A 16,512-nucleotide genomic window follows, 5' to 3' on the forward strand; every position below is an offset into this window, starting at 1 on the left:
AGTTATCTGGAGATGTTTTTAAAGTTTTCCATTCAGATAGTTATGTTAAAATAATACTTTTTGTTTTTATTTTCAGTTCTTAGAATTCTTATGTCTTTATCTTGCTGTGTTGGTTTGGGCTTCTGGGATAATGTAGGACAGAACTGGTAATAAGGGGCATCCATTCCTATTCCTGGTTTTAAAAGGAATGATTAATATTAGCTTTAGCTACTGTTTTTAGATCCTGATTAAAATACAAGTTAAGTAAGCTGTCTTTTATAATTCCTTTGTGGTTTGTTTTGAGGTATGCTGAAAAAATGTCCCCGCCCCAAGTTATATTCACTTCCTAATTGCTGGACCATGTGAATATCATCTAACATAGCAAGAGTGAAAATTAATTTATATGGCAAAAGATGTGATTAAGGATCTTGACTGAAATTTATCTTGAATTATCGGGGTTGACCCTAAAAGCAATCACATGTATCCTTAAAAGAAAGAGGGAGGGGGCAATTTTATAGACAGATACAGAGGAGAGGTCCACGTGAAGACACACGCTGAGGTCAGAATGATGTCACCATTAGTGAAAAAACACCATCAATGACAAAACTTGTGAGAGGCAAGAACCAACCCTCCTCAAGAACCTGAGTGGAGCCTGACCCTACTGATGCTTGCTGCTGCTGCTGCTAAGATGCTTCAGTCGTGTCCAACTCTGTGCAACCCCCTAGACAGCAGCCCACCAGGCTCCGCCGTCTCTGGGATTCTCCAGGCAAGAACACTGGAGTGGGTTGCCATTTCCTTCTCCAATGCATGAAAGTAAAAAGTGAAAGCGAAGTCGCTCAGTCATATCCGACTCTTAGCGACCCCATGGACTGAAGCCTACCAGGCTCCTCTGTCCATGGGATTTTCCAGGCAAGAGTACTGGAGTGGGGTGCCATTGCCTTCTCGCTACTGATACTTAGGTCTCTTATTTACAGCCTTCAGAACTCTGAGAGAATTATTGCTTTAAGCCATGAAATTCAGGGTAATTTGTTATAGGAGCCATTGGAATCTAATATTGTTTTTATTTAATTGTAATATTGAATCACGGGCTTCCCAGATGGCCCTAGTGGTAAAGAATCTGCCTGCCAATGCAGGAGATGTAAGAGACATGGGTTTGATCCCTGAGTTGGGAAGATTCCCCTGGGGTAGGAAATGGCAACCCACTCCATTATTTTTGCCTGGAGAATCCCATGGACAGAGGAGCCTGGTGGGCTACAGTCCACAGGGTTGCAAAGAACCGGATACAACTGAAGTCATTTAGCACATTCAACTACCTCAAAGGTATTTTTTTTAATCCACTGAAACAAGCATATAGTTTTTCTTTTTTAATCTTTTAAAATGTGAATTACACTAATGAGATTCTCTGATGTTAAACCAACCCTCCATTCCTACAACAAACCCAACTGGTTCATGATATATCAATACATGTGCATGCATGTATGTTTCATCTGTCTTTTTTGCTGATTCTCATTCATGGTCTATAATTTTCAAATGTTGCCCCTAGAGTCTCCAGCTAGAAGAAACATAGCCCTGTTTAGTTCTGTCGCTCAGTTGTGTCCGACTTTGCGACTCCATGGACTGCAGCACCCCGGTTTCCTTGTCCATCACCAACTCCCGGAGCTCGCTCAAACTCATGTCCATTGAGTCGATAACACTCGCTGTAGACACCTTGATTTTAGCACAGTGAGACCCATCGTTGACTCCTGACCTCTGGAACCATAAGACAATAAATTTGTGCTGTTATAAGCCTCAACCAAGTTTGCAGTAACTTGTCACAGCAGCAACGGGAAACAAATACACTTATTTGCCTTATGAATTCATTTGAAGGATTTCCTTGAGGCCTTAGAGGAAGGACCGATCTTTCATAGAGGACTTGTGTTTCCTTTTCCTAGTTGTTTCGGGGCACTACTAGCCTGGGAATGCTTCGAACTACATTAAGGGCTTAAGATAATGTTTTGAGCAGCAGGTCCACGTAAAGCCTAGGCGATGTTATACTTTTCACTATTTTCTCTTTTTTTGCTGCACCATATGGCATTCAGGATCTTAGTTCCCTAACCAGGGATGGAACCCATGCCCACTGAATGGAAAGCATGGAGTCTCAACCACTGGACCACTAGGGAAGTCCCTCCCCTCTCTTCTTGCTCTGTTAGACAAGGAAAAATTTCTCAGAGTCCCTGGGTGGAGAGAGAGATGTGAGTTTACTTCTGTTTAACCCTAATCCTGAGTTGTCACTCTCTGTGGGTCCAGCTCAGTGTGTAGAGAGACCCTCCTCTTAGACTTCTCAACTTGGGGGCCACTAGGCTTTGATTTTTGCCCCTTCTACCCCAGAAGGCTGTCAAAATCCAAAGTTCAAGTTTGCCCAGAATAGAAAATGCACCCAAGGCAAAAGCAGTTTCAAGGTTCTCTCTGGTTCTTTCTTTAAGCCTTATCCTGTTTTCAGTGCTTTCAAAGTTTTTCTTACTTATCTTTCTTTTAACCAGCATTCACTGTGGTTTTTAGTAATGAGGCTGATCTGAATAATCTAGTCCAAAATATTCCTGGGCACCTGTTAAAATTTTGTTTCTTCTGAATCTGTCAATTCCACCATCTAAACTTTTGGCTGGTCTGATTTTGCTGTCTTGTATTTCTGTTGGCTCCCACTCATGATGTTTTGTTTTCCTGTTCGTTTGTTCCTTTAATTATAATCTCATTTTAAAACTTTTATTAAATTTGTTACAATATTGCTTCTATTTTTATATTTTGGTTTTATTTATTTTTGTGGTTACAATACAAGGTATGTGGGATCTTAGCTTCCCAACCAGGGATCAAAGCTGCAGTCCCTGCATTGGAATGCGAAATCTTCTGGACCACTGGACCATCAGAGAAGTCCCTATACTCTTATCCTCAATAAACCTTTGTCAAACTTCTTTGAAGGTTACATTGATGTCACTTTCCTTCAGAAAAAAAGGACTGCCGTTGTGTTTTCAGTTGCCTTGAGGCAGGCCAGCAGAGTTCCAATTTAAAACGATTCCTTTGCTTGAGGTTTTTCACATTACCCAGGTATTATGAGTTAGACCACAAACATGCAAGGAGTTTGACTTGAGGTTACCCAGTCTCAGGGGAAGGATTTTCCTCTCTTTACTCAATTCCTGTTGACACAGATACAGGAGTGTCTGTGCTTTTTCCTCCTCCCTATAACTGCACAGTTACCAAAATCAAAGCTTAGTGACACTAGGGATTGGCAGAGTTCTACCATTACAGCACTCGTTCGTTTTCTCTACAGCACTCGTTTGTTTTCTAACTACAATGGTGTGAAACTAAAAGTTAATAAGAAAACTGGAAAATTCGTAAGTATGTGGAGATTAAACAACATGCTACTGAACAACCAATGGGTCACACTATGTTTTATGTCTGAAACATATAGTACATCAACTATTTCACAATTTATATATATATACATGCAAAGAATATTAAAAAATAAAAAGGAAATCCTGCTATTTGCAACAACATGGATGAACTTGGGGGACACTATGAAGTGAAATAACATAGACATACAAACAAATATTATGCAATCTTACTTATCTGTGGAATTTTTGTTTTTTAAAGTTAAACTCACAGTAACAGAGAGTAGAATGGTTATTACCAAAGGCTGGGGGTTGGGGGAGAGGGGAGATATTGATCAAAGGATACAAACTTTCAGTTACGAAAGTGAATAGGTTCTGGAGATAGCATGATGACTGAAGTTAATAATAGTGTAATGTACACTTGAAATTTGCTGAGAGTAAATCTCAGGTGTTTCCATTTCCCCAAAAGAGTGGTTACTGTGGGAAGTAATGGATATGTTAATTAGCTTGATTGTGGTACGCATTTCACAATGTACATCTAAACGTCACCTTGAAACTTTAATATATGTAATTTTAATTTGTCAATCATGTCTCAAGCTGGGGTGCAGGAGAGACCTTATTTCCACATACAGCCACACTCTGAAGTACTGGGGGTTAGGGCTTCACATATGGATTTTGGGGAGACACAATATAGTGTATCAGTTCAGTTCAGTCGCTCAGTCGTGTCCGACTCTTTGCGACCCCATGAACCACAGCACGCCAGGCCTCCCTGTCCATCACCAACTCCCGGAGTTCACTCAAACTCATGTCCATCGAGTCGGTGATGCCATCCAGCCATCTCATTCTCTGTCGTCCCCGTCTCCTCCTGCCCCCAGTCCCTCCTAGCATCAGACTCTTTTCCAGTGAGTCAACTCGTCGCATGAGGTGGCCAAAGTATTGGAGTTTATAACACCACCCAAAACTGATTTTTAAAAACTGCTTTGAAGGGCTTCCCCTGTGGCTCTGCCTGCCAGTGCAGGAGAAATGGGTTCAATCTTTGATCCCTGAAGATCCTACGTGCTTGCTGAACAACTATTGTGCTACAACGATTGAGTCTATGCTTGCCTAGGAATCTCAACTACTGAACATACACGCTGCAACTGCTGAAGCCTGTTCACCTAGAGCCCATGCTCTGCCGCAAGAGAAGCCACCCCAATGAGAAGCCCACACACTGCAAAGAGAGAGTAGCCCCACTGCTTGCGGCTAGAGAAAAGCCCACGCAGCAAAGAAGACTCAGCACAGCCAAGATAAACTTAGAACATTTGTTTTTAAAGTGCCTTGAAACTTTTGGATTTAGATTAAAATCTATACAAATTAGTATATAAGGAATAAAGTCAAATCTTCAGAAAGCCATGGTTTTGTCTTATTATAGGTTTTGAATTTAGACAAAAGATATTAGCATAAAAACAAAAGAGGTATCAGGGAGATGTTTGCAGTGTTTATTCAATATGGTGTAGGAAAAAGGAAAACTGAAGCTGGGGTATAAATCAGAGGGAAGGATATAAAAGTTCTAGTCACTAAAATTTTAGTTTTTACAACTTAACAGTTCAAAGCAACTGTCAGATTATTAGTTTCCCAGGTGAATAGCTGACATGAGAATTCTAGTCATTTGAATGAGATAAATGATACAGCAAATTAATACACTTGCATTCTGGGGGGCATACATCAGTGTCTTGTGTTTGGTTTTTGCTGGTTTGTCCATGAGGCTCTGATCTAATCTGGATGAATTAAATTGGGTTACTAATCCATCATCATATGAGGAATACAATGGTCACAAGATATTGTCACCATGTGAAGCATTATTTGGACAGCCACCTTGATGCCACTTGTCATAATGCCCTCAATTTATAACAGCTATTTGTACCAGGAAGTTAAACTGAGTCTAGGAATGTAAAGAAATGCCTTCTGGGTGATATAACCTCTTTCATCACACCCTGAGTCTTCTCTTATTCTATTGCAACAAAATAATTTGGTCTCCTTTTCAATGATCTGAAATGAAAGAAAATTCCTGTCATTTCACAATAGCTGCATAAAACTTTAAGGCACGCAAAACAGCTTCTTCTCACCAGCAACTTGAAGTAGTGTCCATTTGGAAAGTCTGGGGAAACACTGAAGGTTCTGTATGTGGGTTGGGCAAATCCATTGGGTCAGGAGTGTGTGTAAGAAAAGATTCATCGTGAACAAGAAAGACACAGATCTGTTAGTTTGCTCATTGAGGAGCAAATGTTAAGCTTGAAAATCTAGAGTTTTTTTTAAATCTTTGACCACTATTACTGACAAGGTGTGATGTTTTACCTTTAGCTGTTTGAAGAACCACTTCTTTAACGGACAATAAAACACACTGGCCAAACTCAAAATTTCTAAAAGTGAAACTGGTAGAAGTAAAATATTTACCATGTACCTTTAACATCTTATGATTCTTTCAGGACATATACTTGGTTTCAGTATCAAGTTTGGTGAGTTATTTTGGGTCCATTTAAAATAATAAGATTGGGAATTCCCGGTGGTCCAGTGGTTAGGACTTCACGCTTTCACTGTGTGGGTCTGGGTTCAATCCCTGGTTGGGAATAAGATTCCACAAGATGCATGGCACGGCCAAAAAGAAGAAAATAAAAATAAAATGTATGTGTGTGTTAGTCTCTCAGTCATTTCTGGCTCTTTATGACCCCATGGACTGTAGCCCACCAGGCTCCTCTGTCCATGGGATTTCCATTTCCTTCTCCAGAGGATCATCCCAATCCAGGGATCGAACTCAGCTCTCTTGCATTGCAGACAGATTCTTTACCATCTGAGCCACCAAGGAAACCCAAAAGATACAAATTACTGAATAAATGAAATGGGGCAAAAATATTTTTTAAAAAACCTTTGCAAACTCAGCACCCTAATATAACTATTTTTGTATTATTTTTCAATCTTTGCATATATATTAAAACTAAAATACATTAGCAATTTGATTCACATTCCTTTGTATTAATAGTCTAACATATGTATTTATCCTTTCTTGTATTTCTAATCTTTTTCTAGCCATTAAAATATTTTAAAAATTGTAATTAAATAGACATAACATAGTACTTACCATTTAAACTATTTTTAAGTGTACAGTCCTGTAACACTAAATATAAATACTTCATACTCTTATGCAACCATCATCACCATTCATTTCCAGAACTTTATCATCTTCCCCAAATGAATTCTATGCCCATTGAATACTAACTCCCCATTTCTCCTCCCCTGGCAACCACCATTCTACTTCCTGCCTTAATGAATGTGACTATTCTAGGTACCCCATGTAAGTGGAATCATACAATATTTGCCTTTAAGTGAAATAAGCCAGAGGCAAATATTGTATGCTTCCAACTTATATGGGGTACCTAGAATAGTCTTCAAGTTTCATTCATGTTGTAGTATACATCAATATTTCTTCCATTTTAAGGCTTAGTGATATTACATTGTATGCATATACCCTAGTCTGCTTGGTTTGTATAAATGTATGTATTTACATAAATGTATCTGTCAATAGTGGCTTTCCTGGTGGCTCAGTAGTAAAGAATCCACCTGCCAATGCAGGAGACTTGGGTTTGATCCCTGGGTTGGGAAGATCCCCTGGAGAAGGAAATGCCAACACACTCCAGTATTTTTGCCTGGAAAAGCCTATGAAGAGAGGAGACTGGTGGGCTATGGTCTATGGCATTGCAAAAGAGTTGGACACAACTTAGCAACTAAACAACATCTGTCAATGGACACCTGGGGTGCTGCCACCTTTTTCAGTACTTTTGGATGAATACCAGAAGTGGAATAGGTGGAGCATATGCTAATTCTATTAAAATTTTGAGGAACCATCCTATTGTTTCTCATAGTCTAATCATTTTATTGGCTGTATAATATTCCATTTTGTTTCTATGCTCTAATACTAAACCACTCTAGCAGTGTTTCTTGAGGAATCTCAAGTTTTCATTTTCTCTGTTGGATGGAAATTAGTTCTGGCTTAGACAATGCTTCAGATTTTTTTGCCCCAGTTTAAAAATAACTCATCTGCATACGTTATTACTGAAATGAGCAGGACTCTATGGTTCTCACCCCCCACCCCCCCGCCAGCCCCCAGTGTCCTCTGCCTGTCTTTCATCTGTGGAAACTTTAGTCAAAGAATATTTTTGATCAGAGAAATGAGAACATGCAAAATCAAAAAAATAGAAAAGCTATCAAAGACCGAATAATAATAACAGAGTCATTTCATTCAGTCGCTCAGTCATGTCTAACTCTTTGTGACTCCATGGACTGCAGCATGCCAGGACTCCCTGTCCATCACCAACTCCTGGAGTTTACTCAAACTCATGCCCATTGAGTCGGTGATACCATCCAACCATCTCATCCTCTGTCGTCCCCTTCTCCTCCCACCTTCAATCTTTCCCAGCATCAGGGTCTTTAAGCATAGTCAAAGACCTTTAGTTCCTTCTCAAGTGCTATCAATAATATTCTGAGCCATATCCAGTGAGCTGTCTTAAAAGCGATCCCCGTCCCCACCCTGCAAGGGTGAAGAAGTTAACTCCATGATGATCAGACTGTACCTGAGACATAAGCTGCCACAGTTCCAAGAACTGGCCTCAAGGACATGGAAACAAACTGACCTTGGAACTGAAGAATTAACTGTAAAATCAAGATGAGGCTGGTGAGACCATCAATGATCAATCTGAAGATGACTGTCAGAGCTGACTGTGCTGTTTCTGCGTGCAGCCCACCCCACCCCCGGCTAGAAGAGCTCTTGCGCAATTGACTGTCAGTGGAGAGAGCTGGCCTTTGAACAAATGTCTGCCCTCCCTACTGGTTGCCAGTATCTGAAATAAAGCAAATCTTTCTACCAGCCTGGCCTGCTTATTGGCATTTGAGTGGCAAGCAGCTGCTCCCACCTTCTGGTAACATGACCTCTGATAGCTGATAACTGTTTTTGCTTACTGCCACCTCAAAATGACTCCCCTTTTCAAGGACATGCCCCATTGATGGGAGTAAATCCTATCTAGTTGATTTCTGCTTTCCCATGTGGGGGCCTCTAGCATATATTTAAACTTGATTTGAGTGAAATAAAATTAAAAACTCATTTTCTCAGCTGCGCCTGACATATTTCAAGTGCATGACAGTCACAAGGAGCTTGTGCTACTGAATTGGGCATCACGGATCCAGAACATTTCCACGATCTCAGAAAGCTCTATGGTGAGAGCTGCTCCAGACTGTTTCTGACTCTGACCACTTTGTTACAGCTGAATTAGAGCCTATGAGTTACTCCCCCAAATGATTAAATCCGAGGAGACAGGCCAATGATAAAAACATTCGGAAGAGAACACCATAAACTCTGGAATGTGAGTTTCAAAATTCACCATTGGAAATATCTCTTCCAGTGGCTAGACTACCCCTGCCTGCTGTTTCCGACGTCAAGTATTCTGCAGAATATGAATTCTTGGTCTTAAGTTTGTTACTGATGGTCACCTAATCCAAGCTGGGTCAATCCAGTTCCTTACTTTTCCCTTAAGGTATTTGGAACTGGGAGAGATTTTCAGTCAGGTGGTCCTCTAGCTGTTTAGAACCATAAATTTAGGAGAAACAGTAATATCCCACTATGTAAAACTGAGCTGGATATAGCAATGGAAAGAAAGCTCAAGCAGGTAAGCGGAGATTAAACTGCTTTGGACTTTCTAAATTCTGGGTTCAGGATCCTTCCTTAAGTCCCATCACCATCCATAACTTTGCATTACAGGATAAAAGGCTGCATCCTGACAGTAAATTCTTTAATGCTTAAGCTAGCTCCAACTGGCTTATTATCTGGGACTCAAGAGCCCTAGTGCACATGCATACATACTACACACACAGGCATCGACATACAACACAGAGGTGTGTGTAGTTGTACACAAACTCTGCATGAAGTCATCACACTGGGCCCCCAGACTACTTCTCCTCTTCCTACTTTTAACCTCCTTCTCACTAAAAGTGTGCTTAGGTTGTCCTCTGCTTTCTTTTTTAATTCTTTTCCTTCTCTTGATCAAAATATGCCTTCTGCAATTTTGGCTATGGAAGCTTTAGGAAATCAAGTCCTCTACTACTGTTAACAATGGATTTAAATCTTTTTTTTAAATATAATTCTTCAGTTTGTATAGCACCTTAATCTCTCAGGCCTAAGTAATTCAGTCAACATTCATCAATGATTGAATCAATAATCCCTCATAGGCCAGAGCAGCAAATGGTGAGTGTTAGGATCCTGCAGGACCAAAATTGAGTAGGTACCTCCGCAAGTCCTAGCAGGCTACTGCAGATGAACTGATTAGGAGAAACCTCCTCTGGCAGGAGGAAAGAGGATGAGGAGTCAGCTAGGAAAGAACAGAGCATCAGCACCCCAGAGGGCAAAGGCACACCCCCGTGTCCTAGGTAGGAAAGCGCTTAGTGTGGTCAAGGAACAAAGGACACCAGAGTGGCCAGAGTAAAGAAAGCAGGGGGAAAAGCAGTGTGAGCTGATAGGTAGGGCGTTTGGGCCAAGGTAACCGGTTAAGATAAAACCTGAAGTGCAATGGAAAAGTCTGAAAAAAGATTTCAAAAAGGGAGTGAGCTGATCTGATTTGTGTCTTAAAAAACCCATTCTGGCTAGTCAGGAGAAGGAAGGATTGGGACAAGTCTAGGAGGCTACTGCAATTGTTGGCAAGAAATCACAACGGCTTAGCCTATGAGGATGGGAGGCAAAAGGAGCTCTGGGAAGTATCTGAGATTTTTCAAGGTGGAAATAAAAGCTCTTACGAAGTTTTCCATTTTACCTTCTAAGTAGCCAGCGGCCATATTAAAATTGTCAATGAAGAAGACTCATAAAAATTACTAGGCCCTACCAAGTCAAGAAGGGTCTGTTTTCCTGTTTCACAGGGCTCTGGGCTCAGCTCTTACCTTGATTCCAATAATGCTATACAGAAAAATCCCGCAGTCATCTATCTCCCTTTCCTTTGATGAGCAGCAACTGCTGAAAAACGACTCCCAGCAAAACGACAGTGGTGTTTGGGGTTCACTGATACACACCTAACTTTTCATTTAAATGCTCACTTTTAATTTGGCATCAGTTATCTTACTTCGCATCAAGTGACAGAGGAGGCATTTTGCTAGCAGCATCTCCTACTTCATCTAGAAAAACTATTCACCATCTGATTCTCAGCAACCTGGGGCAAAATTCCTTTAGAATAATTCATCGTTTATAGAGGACCGGGGCCCTTTCGCCTGTGCAAATCTCGTGCGTTCTGGGCACCGCTTCCCGCCGCGCAGACAAATGCACTCATTGTCTGCACCACGCCAGTACCCCCACCCCCGCCCCGGATTTTATGCAGCGTGCATTTCCTGCACCGAGAAGCTGGCTGCAAGCGTGCTTCCCTGGTTCCCCTGCCCCCGCCCGAATCCCAAGCTTTTGTTTCTAAAGGTTTTCTCCCGACTCTATTAAAAATGCTTCGGCACACCGTTCCCAGATAAGTGACCGACTAGGAAGTTTTCTGGCTGTTAACCTCGAGGCCAACGTCCAGTAAAGTTTTGAAAAAAAATCAACTAAACCTCGTGTAAAGAGGCCAGTCCCTATGGAAACAACGGAAACGCGGATATTATCGCCAAAACTTGGCCGGAGGGGGTGGGGGCGGGATTTGGGTTTTTCTTAAGATCAACGCTTTGCAGTGGCCCCCTTCCCCCGCAAGGGCGCTCCAAGGGGCTGCAGCCCGCACTCCCGCAGCGGCGAGGAGGTGGCGTGCAGGGGGACCGGGCGGGGGCTGGGACGGTGGGCAGAGCTGAGCGCGGCCTCCCGGCGGCGACGCTCTGGCCCGCGCGCGAGCGCGCGCTCGATGGTTCCGCGCGGCGGCCCGGGCCCGCGCGGTCCCGACGCCAGGGGGCGCGCTGGCCGGCGCCGCGGATCCCCGAGCTGCGCGGCGCGACTCGCGTCCGCCATATTGGATGCCGCAGCCGCCGCTGCCAGCGCTTCCTCCTCCGTCTTCGCGGCGCGCCGCTGGTTCTTACGGGCCCCGAGCGGCGGGGAGGCGACGCGGGAGCCCGCCGGAGGAAAGAGGAAGGCGGGGGCGGAGAGAAGTCGGGGACCGGGGCTAGAGGGTGGAAGCCCGAGGCCGAGCGGGGCGGAGAAGAGCGGGCGCCGCGGCCCGGCCCCTCCCCCGCCGGCCCGCCCCGGCAGCGCCTCTGCTCCCTGCCCGGCGCTCCGCCCGCCCCAGCGGCCATGCCGGGGCCCTGCCGCCCCTGAGGGAAAGCCCGTCCCCGCCGCCGCCGGCCTCGCCGCCCCCCTTAGGCCCGGGGGCCGCCGCGGCCCGGCCCCCTCCCGGCCCCCGCCCTCCTCGCGGCGCCGCCGCCGCCCCCGTCTCGCTCTTCCCCCCGGTGCCGGGGCCGCCGCCTCTTCCGCCGCCGGGCGCCGGGCCTCCGCACCGACGCCATGGAGGCGGTGAAAACCTTCAACAGCGAGGTTGGTATCGCAGCCTTCGCCCCCCTCCGCCCCCGCTCCCCACCGCGACCCCCGACCCCCCGGCCGGGACGAGGCCCGCCGCGGCAGGGCCGGGCCCGCGGGGCCGCCTCCGGGCGGGGCGCGCGGCGGGCGGCCGCGCCGTGGGGGAGGGGAGTCCTCCGTCCCGGCGCCCCTCCCCCGGGCCGGGGCGCTGGTGGGGGCGGGGGAGGTTCCGGTGTCCCCGGCACCTACTCCCGGGTGGCGGCGGGGGCGGGGGCGGATGGGCCCTCCCCCGGAGGCTCCCGACAGGTCTCTCTGCGGGTCAGTTCCGCCGAGGCCTGGCCCGCCCACCTCTTTTCCTGGGCCTGCGGGATTTTTAACTCGGAGGAGGCCAGGCCTCCCCGCTTCAGGCCTTCCCCCGGTCCTTAATCAGGCAGGCACTGATGGAGGGGGTTGGGGGTGGGAAGTGCTGGAAGAGCACCTCCTGGGATGATCGTCTGTGGTCACATTGCAAGCAGTGTTTGTTTATAACCGAGATATTGTTGGCTAGGTAACCTGCCAACCGGGGACTTAAGCTTAAGGGGATGGTTGGTCGGGAGGCGAGGTTATTCTGCAAATTTCCCTTGTCCTTATTCCCCCCACCCCCAACTCTTCTCATCATCACGACATAAAGCAGGAGAGCTGTGCATGCCGAGAGGAAAATGCGGGAGAGGCATTTTCCACGGGCTCCTTCATGTGTCATATATAAGGCTAGATATTAAATAAGCAGCTGTCCAGTTTTCACAATTTGATTGAGTTTGCTAGTCTGAAGGGAGACACGTTTCGATAAAAATAGTCGTGTCCGACTCTGCGATCCATATGGGCTGTATGTAGCCCGCCAGGCTCCTCTGTCCATAGAATTCTCCAGTCAAGATTACTGGGATCTTCCCCACCCAGGGATCAAACCCGGGTCTCCTGCATTGCAGGCAGTTTCTTTTACTGTCTGAGCCACCAGGGAAGCCCTAAAATATTTTAAAACCTTTAAACACTCTAATGTGAATAGACTTTATTATATTAAACATTTAACAAGATGTCTACACAGCTTATCCGTATTTGTATGCCTTAGATACAAATATTTTTAGTGTATTAGATTTGCATCAATCTTATGAACTTTTCATGTGGAGGCGCTAATACTCTGTTCAGTATAGTCAAACAGTGATAGTCTAAACAATTTTCCTTTTTTTCTTCCCTCCTCCCTTCCATCCTTCCTTCCTTCTTTGGAGAATTAGTATTTGAGAAACTTAGAAGAGGCTAAGAGATCTAACAATCATGTGAATTAGATTTTCCGTATTAAAGCAGATAGCAGTTATATGAAAGAAAGCCTTTGATTTTCATTTGAATATAAGGTTTTCTTTACTGCTTTTTGATACAGATTAGAGTAGTAGATTTCCGAATCTTTTCCATTTTATGAATTTATAGCTGATAATTTGGATCAAATTATAAAATTTGCTTTCACTCCTTGTCCTTAAAATCTGAAATAAAAAATAAGGATACTATATGTTCCAATTTATTGTTGATAATTTCACAGCTCTGCAGGGGACGGGGAAAAACAGGTCTGTGTAGCTTTTTTATTTGCTAATGTAGTGCTGCAGCACTAAGCAGTGGTCTTCATTTAGATTATATAAAAAAGGTTTCTCGTATTTCCTTGCAATTACTTGATTTATCCTAGACCTTTTTGATGGGTGTCTCCTGTTTATCTTGGGGGTTCCTAATATGTCCCCTCCATTCCCAGCCTTCCCTGCCATGTGATAGATACAAACAAGTGGTTAGGACACTGTGGTTGATCGCAACGGAGCAGGGAGGAGTAGAAATGTTGCAGTTGGTTTTTAAAATTTTACTATTGACATTAAGGATAAGGCGCCTAACATTTACATGGCTAGCTTGATGTTTCGGCTCTTTTCTCATCTCATCTTCACAAGAACTTGAGATTTGTAGTGGCATTCCCACTTTAGTTTATGTAAAACTGTCTTCTTTCCCTGTATGTATTTATTTTTCCCCTTATGTATTTTCAAAGAACTTAAAACATCTTTTAACTCTCTTGTTTACTAGTATTATGCTCACACTTCTGAAAATGGGGTTGGCGCACAGTGTAGTTATAGAATTGAGGAAGGGAAATATACTTTGAAGAAGATTCAGAAGAATGTACTTTTTAAGGGGGTTTAAACTCTAATCTTTTTTTTTTCCTGATTTTTGAAAAAAAGTTTCTGAATATCTATGCTTGCTAGTATAGTAAAAATTTGTTGTTGAAAGTTAAGTATATAGTGGGAAGTAGTGCAGTAATATTTTTCCATTAAATCATGTGTTACAAAGTGCAAAAATAAAAAAGGAATTTGAATTACAGGATTAGGAGACAAGGATATTTTAGAATGTTTCCTTAAAATTAATTTGACGTTTAAAGGCATTTATCCTAGGGCTGAACCCAACAAAACTTTCTCTCGCAAATTTAAAGTTATCTTTGAAGCATTGAATTGTCAAATGCCGCATACTTTATAAGGCAACACAATTTAATTATAAGCTGCTGCTGCTGCTAAGTCACTACAGTCGTGTCCGAATCTGTGTGACCCCATAGACGGAAGCCCACCAGGCTCCCCTGTCCCTGGGATTCTCCAGGCAAGAACACTGGAGTGGGTTGCCATTTCCTTTTCCAATGTGTGAAAGTGAAAAGTGAAAGTGAAGTCACTCAGTCGTGTCTGACCCTTAGCGACCCCATGGACTGCAGCCCACCAGGCTCCTCCATCCATGGGATTTTCCAGGCAAGAGTACTGGAGTGGCTTGCCATTGCCTTCTCCATAACTATAAGCATAATGTTCAGAATATGAAATGCTTAGCTTTTATGACTTGCTTAAAAAACAAGTGAACATTGGCTTGAAAACAAAAATGTGCCAGGGATTTTTAAAGTTAAGGATGTAGGTCTTTAATCTGAAAGTTGTGGATAAATTTTGGTCTGAAAATCTGATCTTACGCATAAGGCTAGGAAGTAGTCATGATTGGCATGTCTTCCTGCCTGCCAGCCTTCCCTCCCCTTTTTTCAAAGGGGCTTTATGGCCTCCCCACCCCACTTTCACATTCACTGTCGGAGGCTCTTTTTTGTGTGTGATAAATTCCTCTTAATTATCATCAGTTAAATGAGATTGAGGCTCAGAAATTGATATTTAAGTGCCCTCTGTGCTGGTTTTGTGGGAAAAGTTTAATTTCCAGTTAAGCATCATCATGATTAAAGTTTAATCCCATGACCACTAATGTCAGTTCTGAAATGATGAAAGAATATTGTCCAGATTGGAATATAGGATTCCCTAAGGGTCAGTGCTTGACCCGAGCAGTTAATTCCAGAAGAGTTATCATCATTATAAGGTATTGTAGTTGCTGCTGCTCAGAGATGGTGGCATTTACTTGTTATGATCTTTAGAGACCTCACCTCAGTTGGAAGGGTCTCCTGTTCATCTGTTTAAATCTGTGGATTCATGTTAGGACCACAATTGATTACTGGAATGCAGCAGTTTTACGTGAGTTGCATATCTGTACTCAGTCCTTAAGAATGCTTCTGTATGGAGGTCATTGTAGGTTTTTTTGTTTTTTTTTTTAAGAAGGAAAATACAAAAGCAGTTCATAACCCTTTTCTTAGAAAATTATAACTTAATTGGCAAGGGCACTTTAGTAATATAGGAATTCTTAATATGTGGAAAATAAAAGAATTCTATATTAAGAATATAAGAATCTGTTATGCTGTGTCCTTAACAGTATTATTGCAGATTAATTTTTGGATTTACCTTGGTTCTTAAATTCTTTACTCATCTGTAGGATATCTAAATTGTTAGTGTCTTTTGTTCTTAGGATCCTTTGGTTAGTCGGATAGCTCACTCTTTAAACTGTTTTAGGGTGTAGACTTTTCTAGAGTCACTTTAACACCCAGTATATTTTCCTCTTCTCTGCCCTGTCTTTACACCAGTAGTGAAATCCCTTCTTTGTTTTATTCCAAGCTTGTATCCAGGGTGTTCATTTACCTAACTAGAGGACTTATAATCTTTGCACCAATATCTCGTAGTAGGCATGGGATGGTAGAGGACAGTGGGAAAGGTGATGGGAATAATAATAATAATGAAATTTGATTTTATATTTTCCCCTTGCAGTTCAGGAAGGGGAATTTATGTGAAGCAGCTATAGAACATTGCCTTTTTCTTTGATTTTCTTGTATCAGGGAATGTCTGTCTTTCTCTTCTGTTTTAACTTTCCAGTGGGAGATTTGGTTAATTATAACAATTAGAAGATTTTTTTGGTTTCTACTTTGTGAAAAATCTCTTAAAGATTAGCAGTCTTAGTGTTAGAAAGAAAGGAAGCCTTCCCTGCCCTCTCCCTGTCCCAGTGTTTAGGTTAGGGATTCTCAGCCTGGGCTTTGTTCACATTTTGGGCTGGATAATTGTTTGCTGTGAGGAGCTGCCTTGTGTACTGCAGGATGTTCAGCAGCAGCCCTGGTCTCTACCCCCTAGATTCCCTTGTTGTGACAACCAGAAATGTCTCCAGATATTACCAGATGTCCCTTGGGGGCCAGAATCGACCATGGTTGAGAATCACTGATTTAGGACCCCTGTTAAACTGTCTTAAAACACTGTTTTTCCTCCTAATGATGACTACAGTTTTAAGTAATTAGGA

The 16,512-nt window shown here is 43.3% G+C and overlaps 1 protein-coding gene across 10 annotated transcripts in view; it reads left to right on the forward strand.

Moving 5' to 3' along the window:
• The first annotated feature begins 11,685 nt into the window (after positions 1-11,685).
• The window catches only part of SCAF8 (SR-related CTD associated factor 8), a 215,572-nt gene continuing 210,745 nt past the window's right edge, over positions 11,686-16,512 (forward strand). For 8 of the 10 annotated variants that reach the window (XM_088840842.1, XM_088840844.1, XM_088840845.1 and 5 more), the window contains exon 1: positions 11,785-11,847. In XM_088840842.1, the coding sequence (XP_088696968.1) occupies positions 11,818-11,847 (30 nt within the window). In that variant the 5' untranslated portion in view covers positions 11,785-11,817. Of the gene's footprint in view, positions 11,848-16,512 lie in introns of all 10 variants that reach the window. The other 2 variants (XM_088840850.1, XM_088840851.1) reach the window with 2 other exon arrangements.

This window comes from Moschus berezovskii, chromosome 10, assembly GCF_049115385.1.
Source record: "Moschus berezovskii isolate FMDL1 chromosome 10, NW_MosBer_1.0, whole genome shotgun sequence".
In the NCBI taxonomy this organism is placed as follows: Eukaryota; Metazoa; Chordata; class Mammalia; order Artiodactyla; family Moschidae; genus Moschus; species Moschus berezovskii.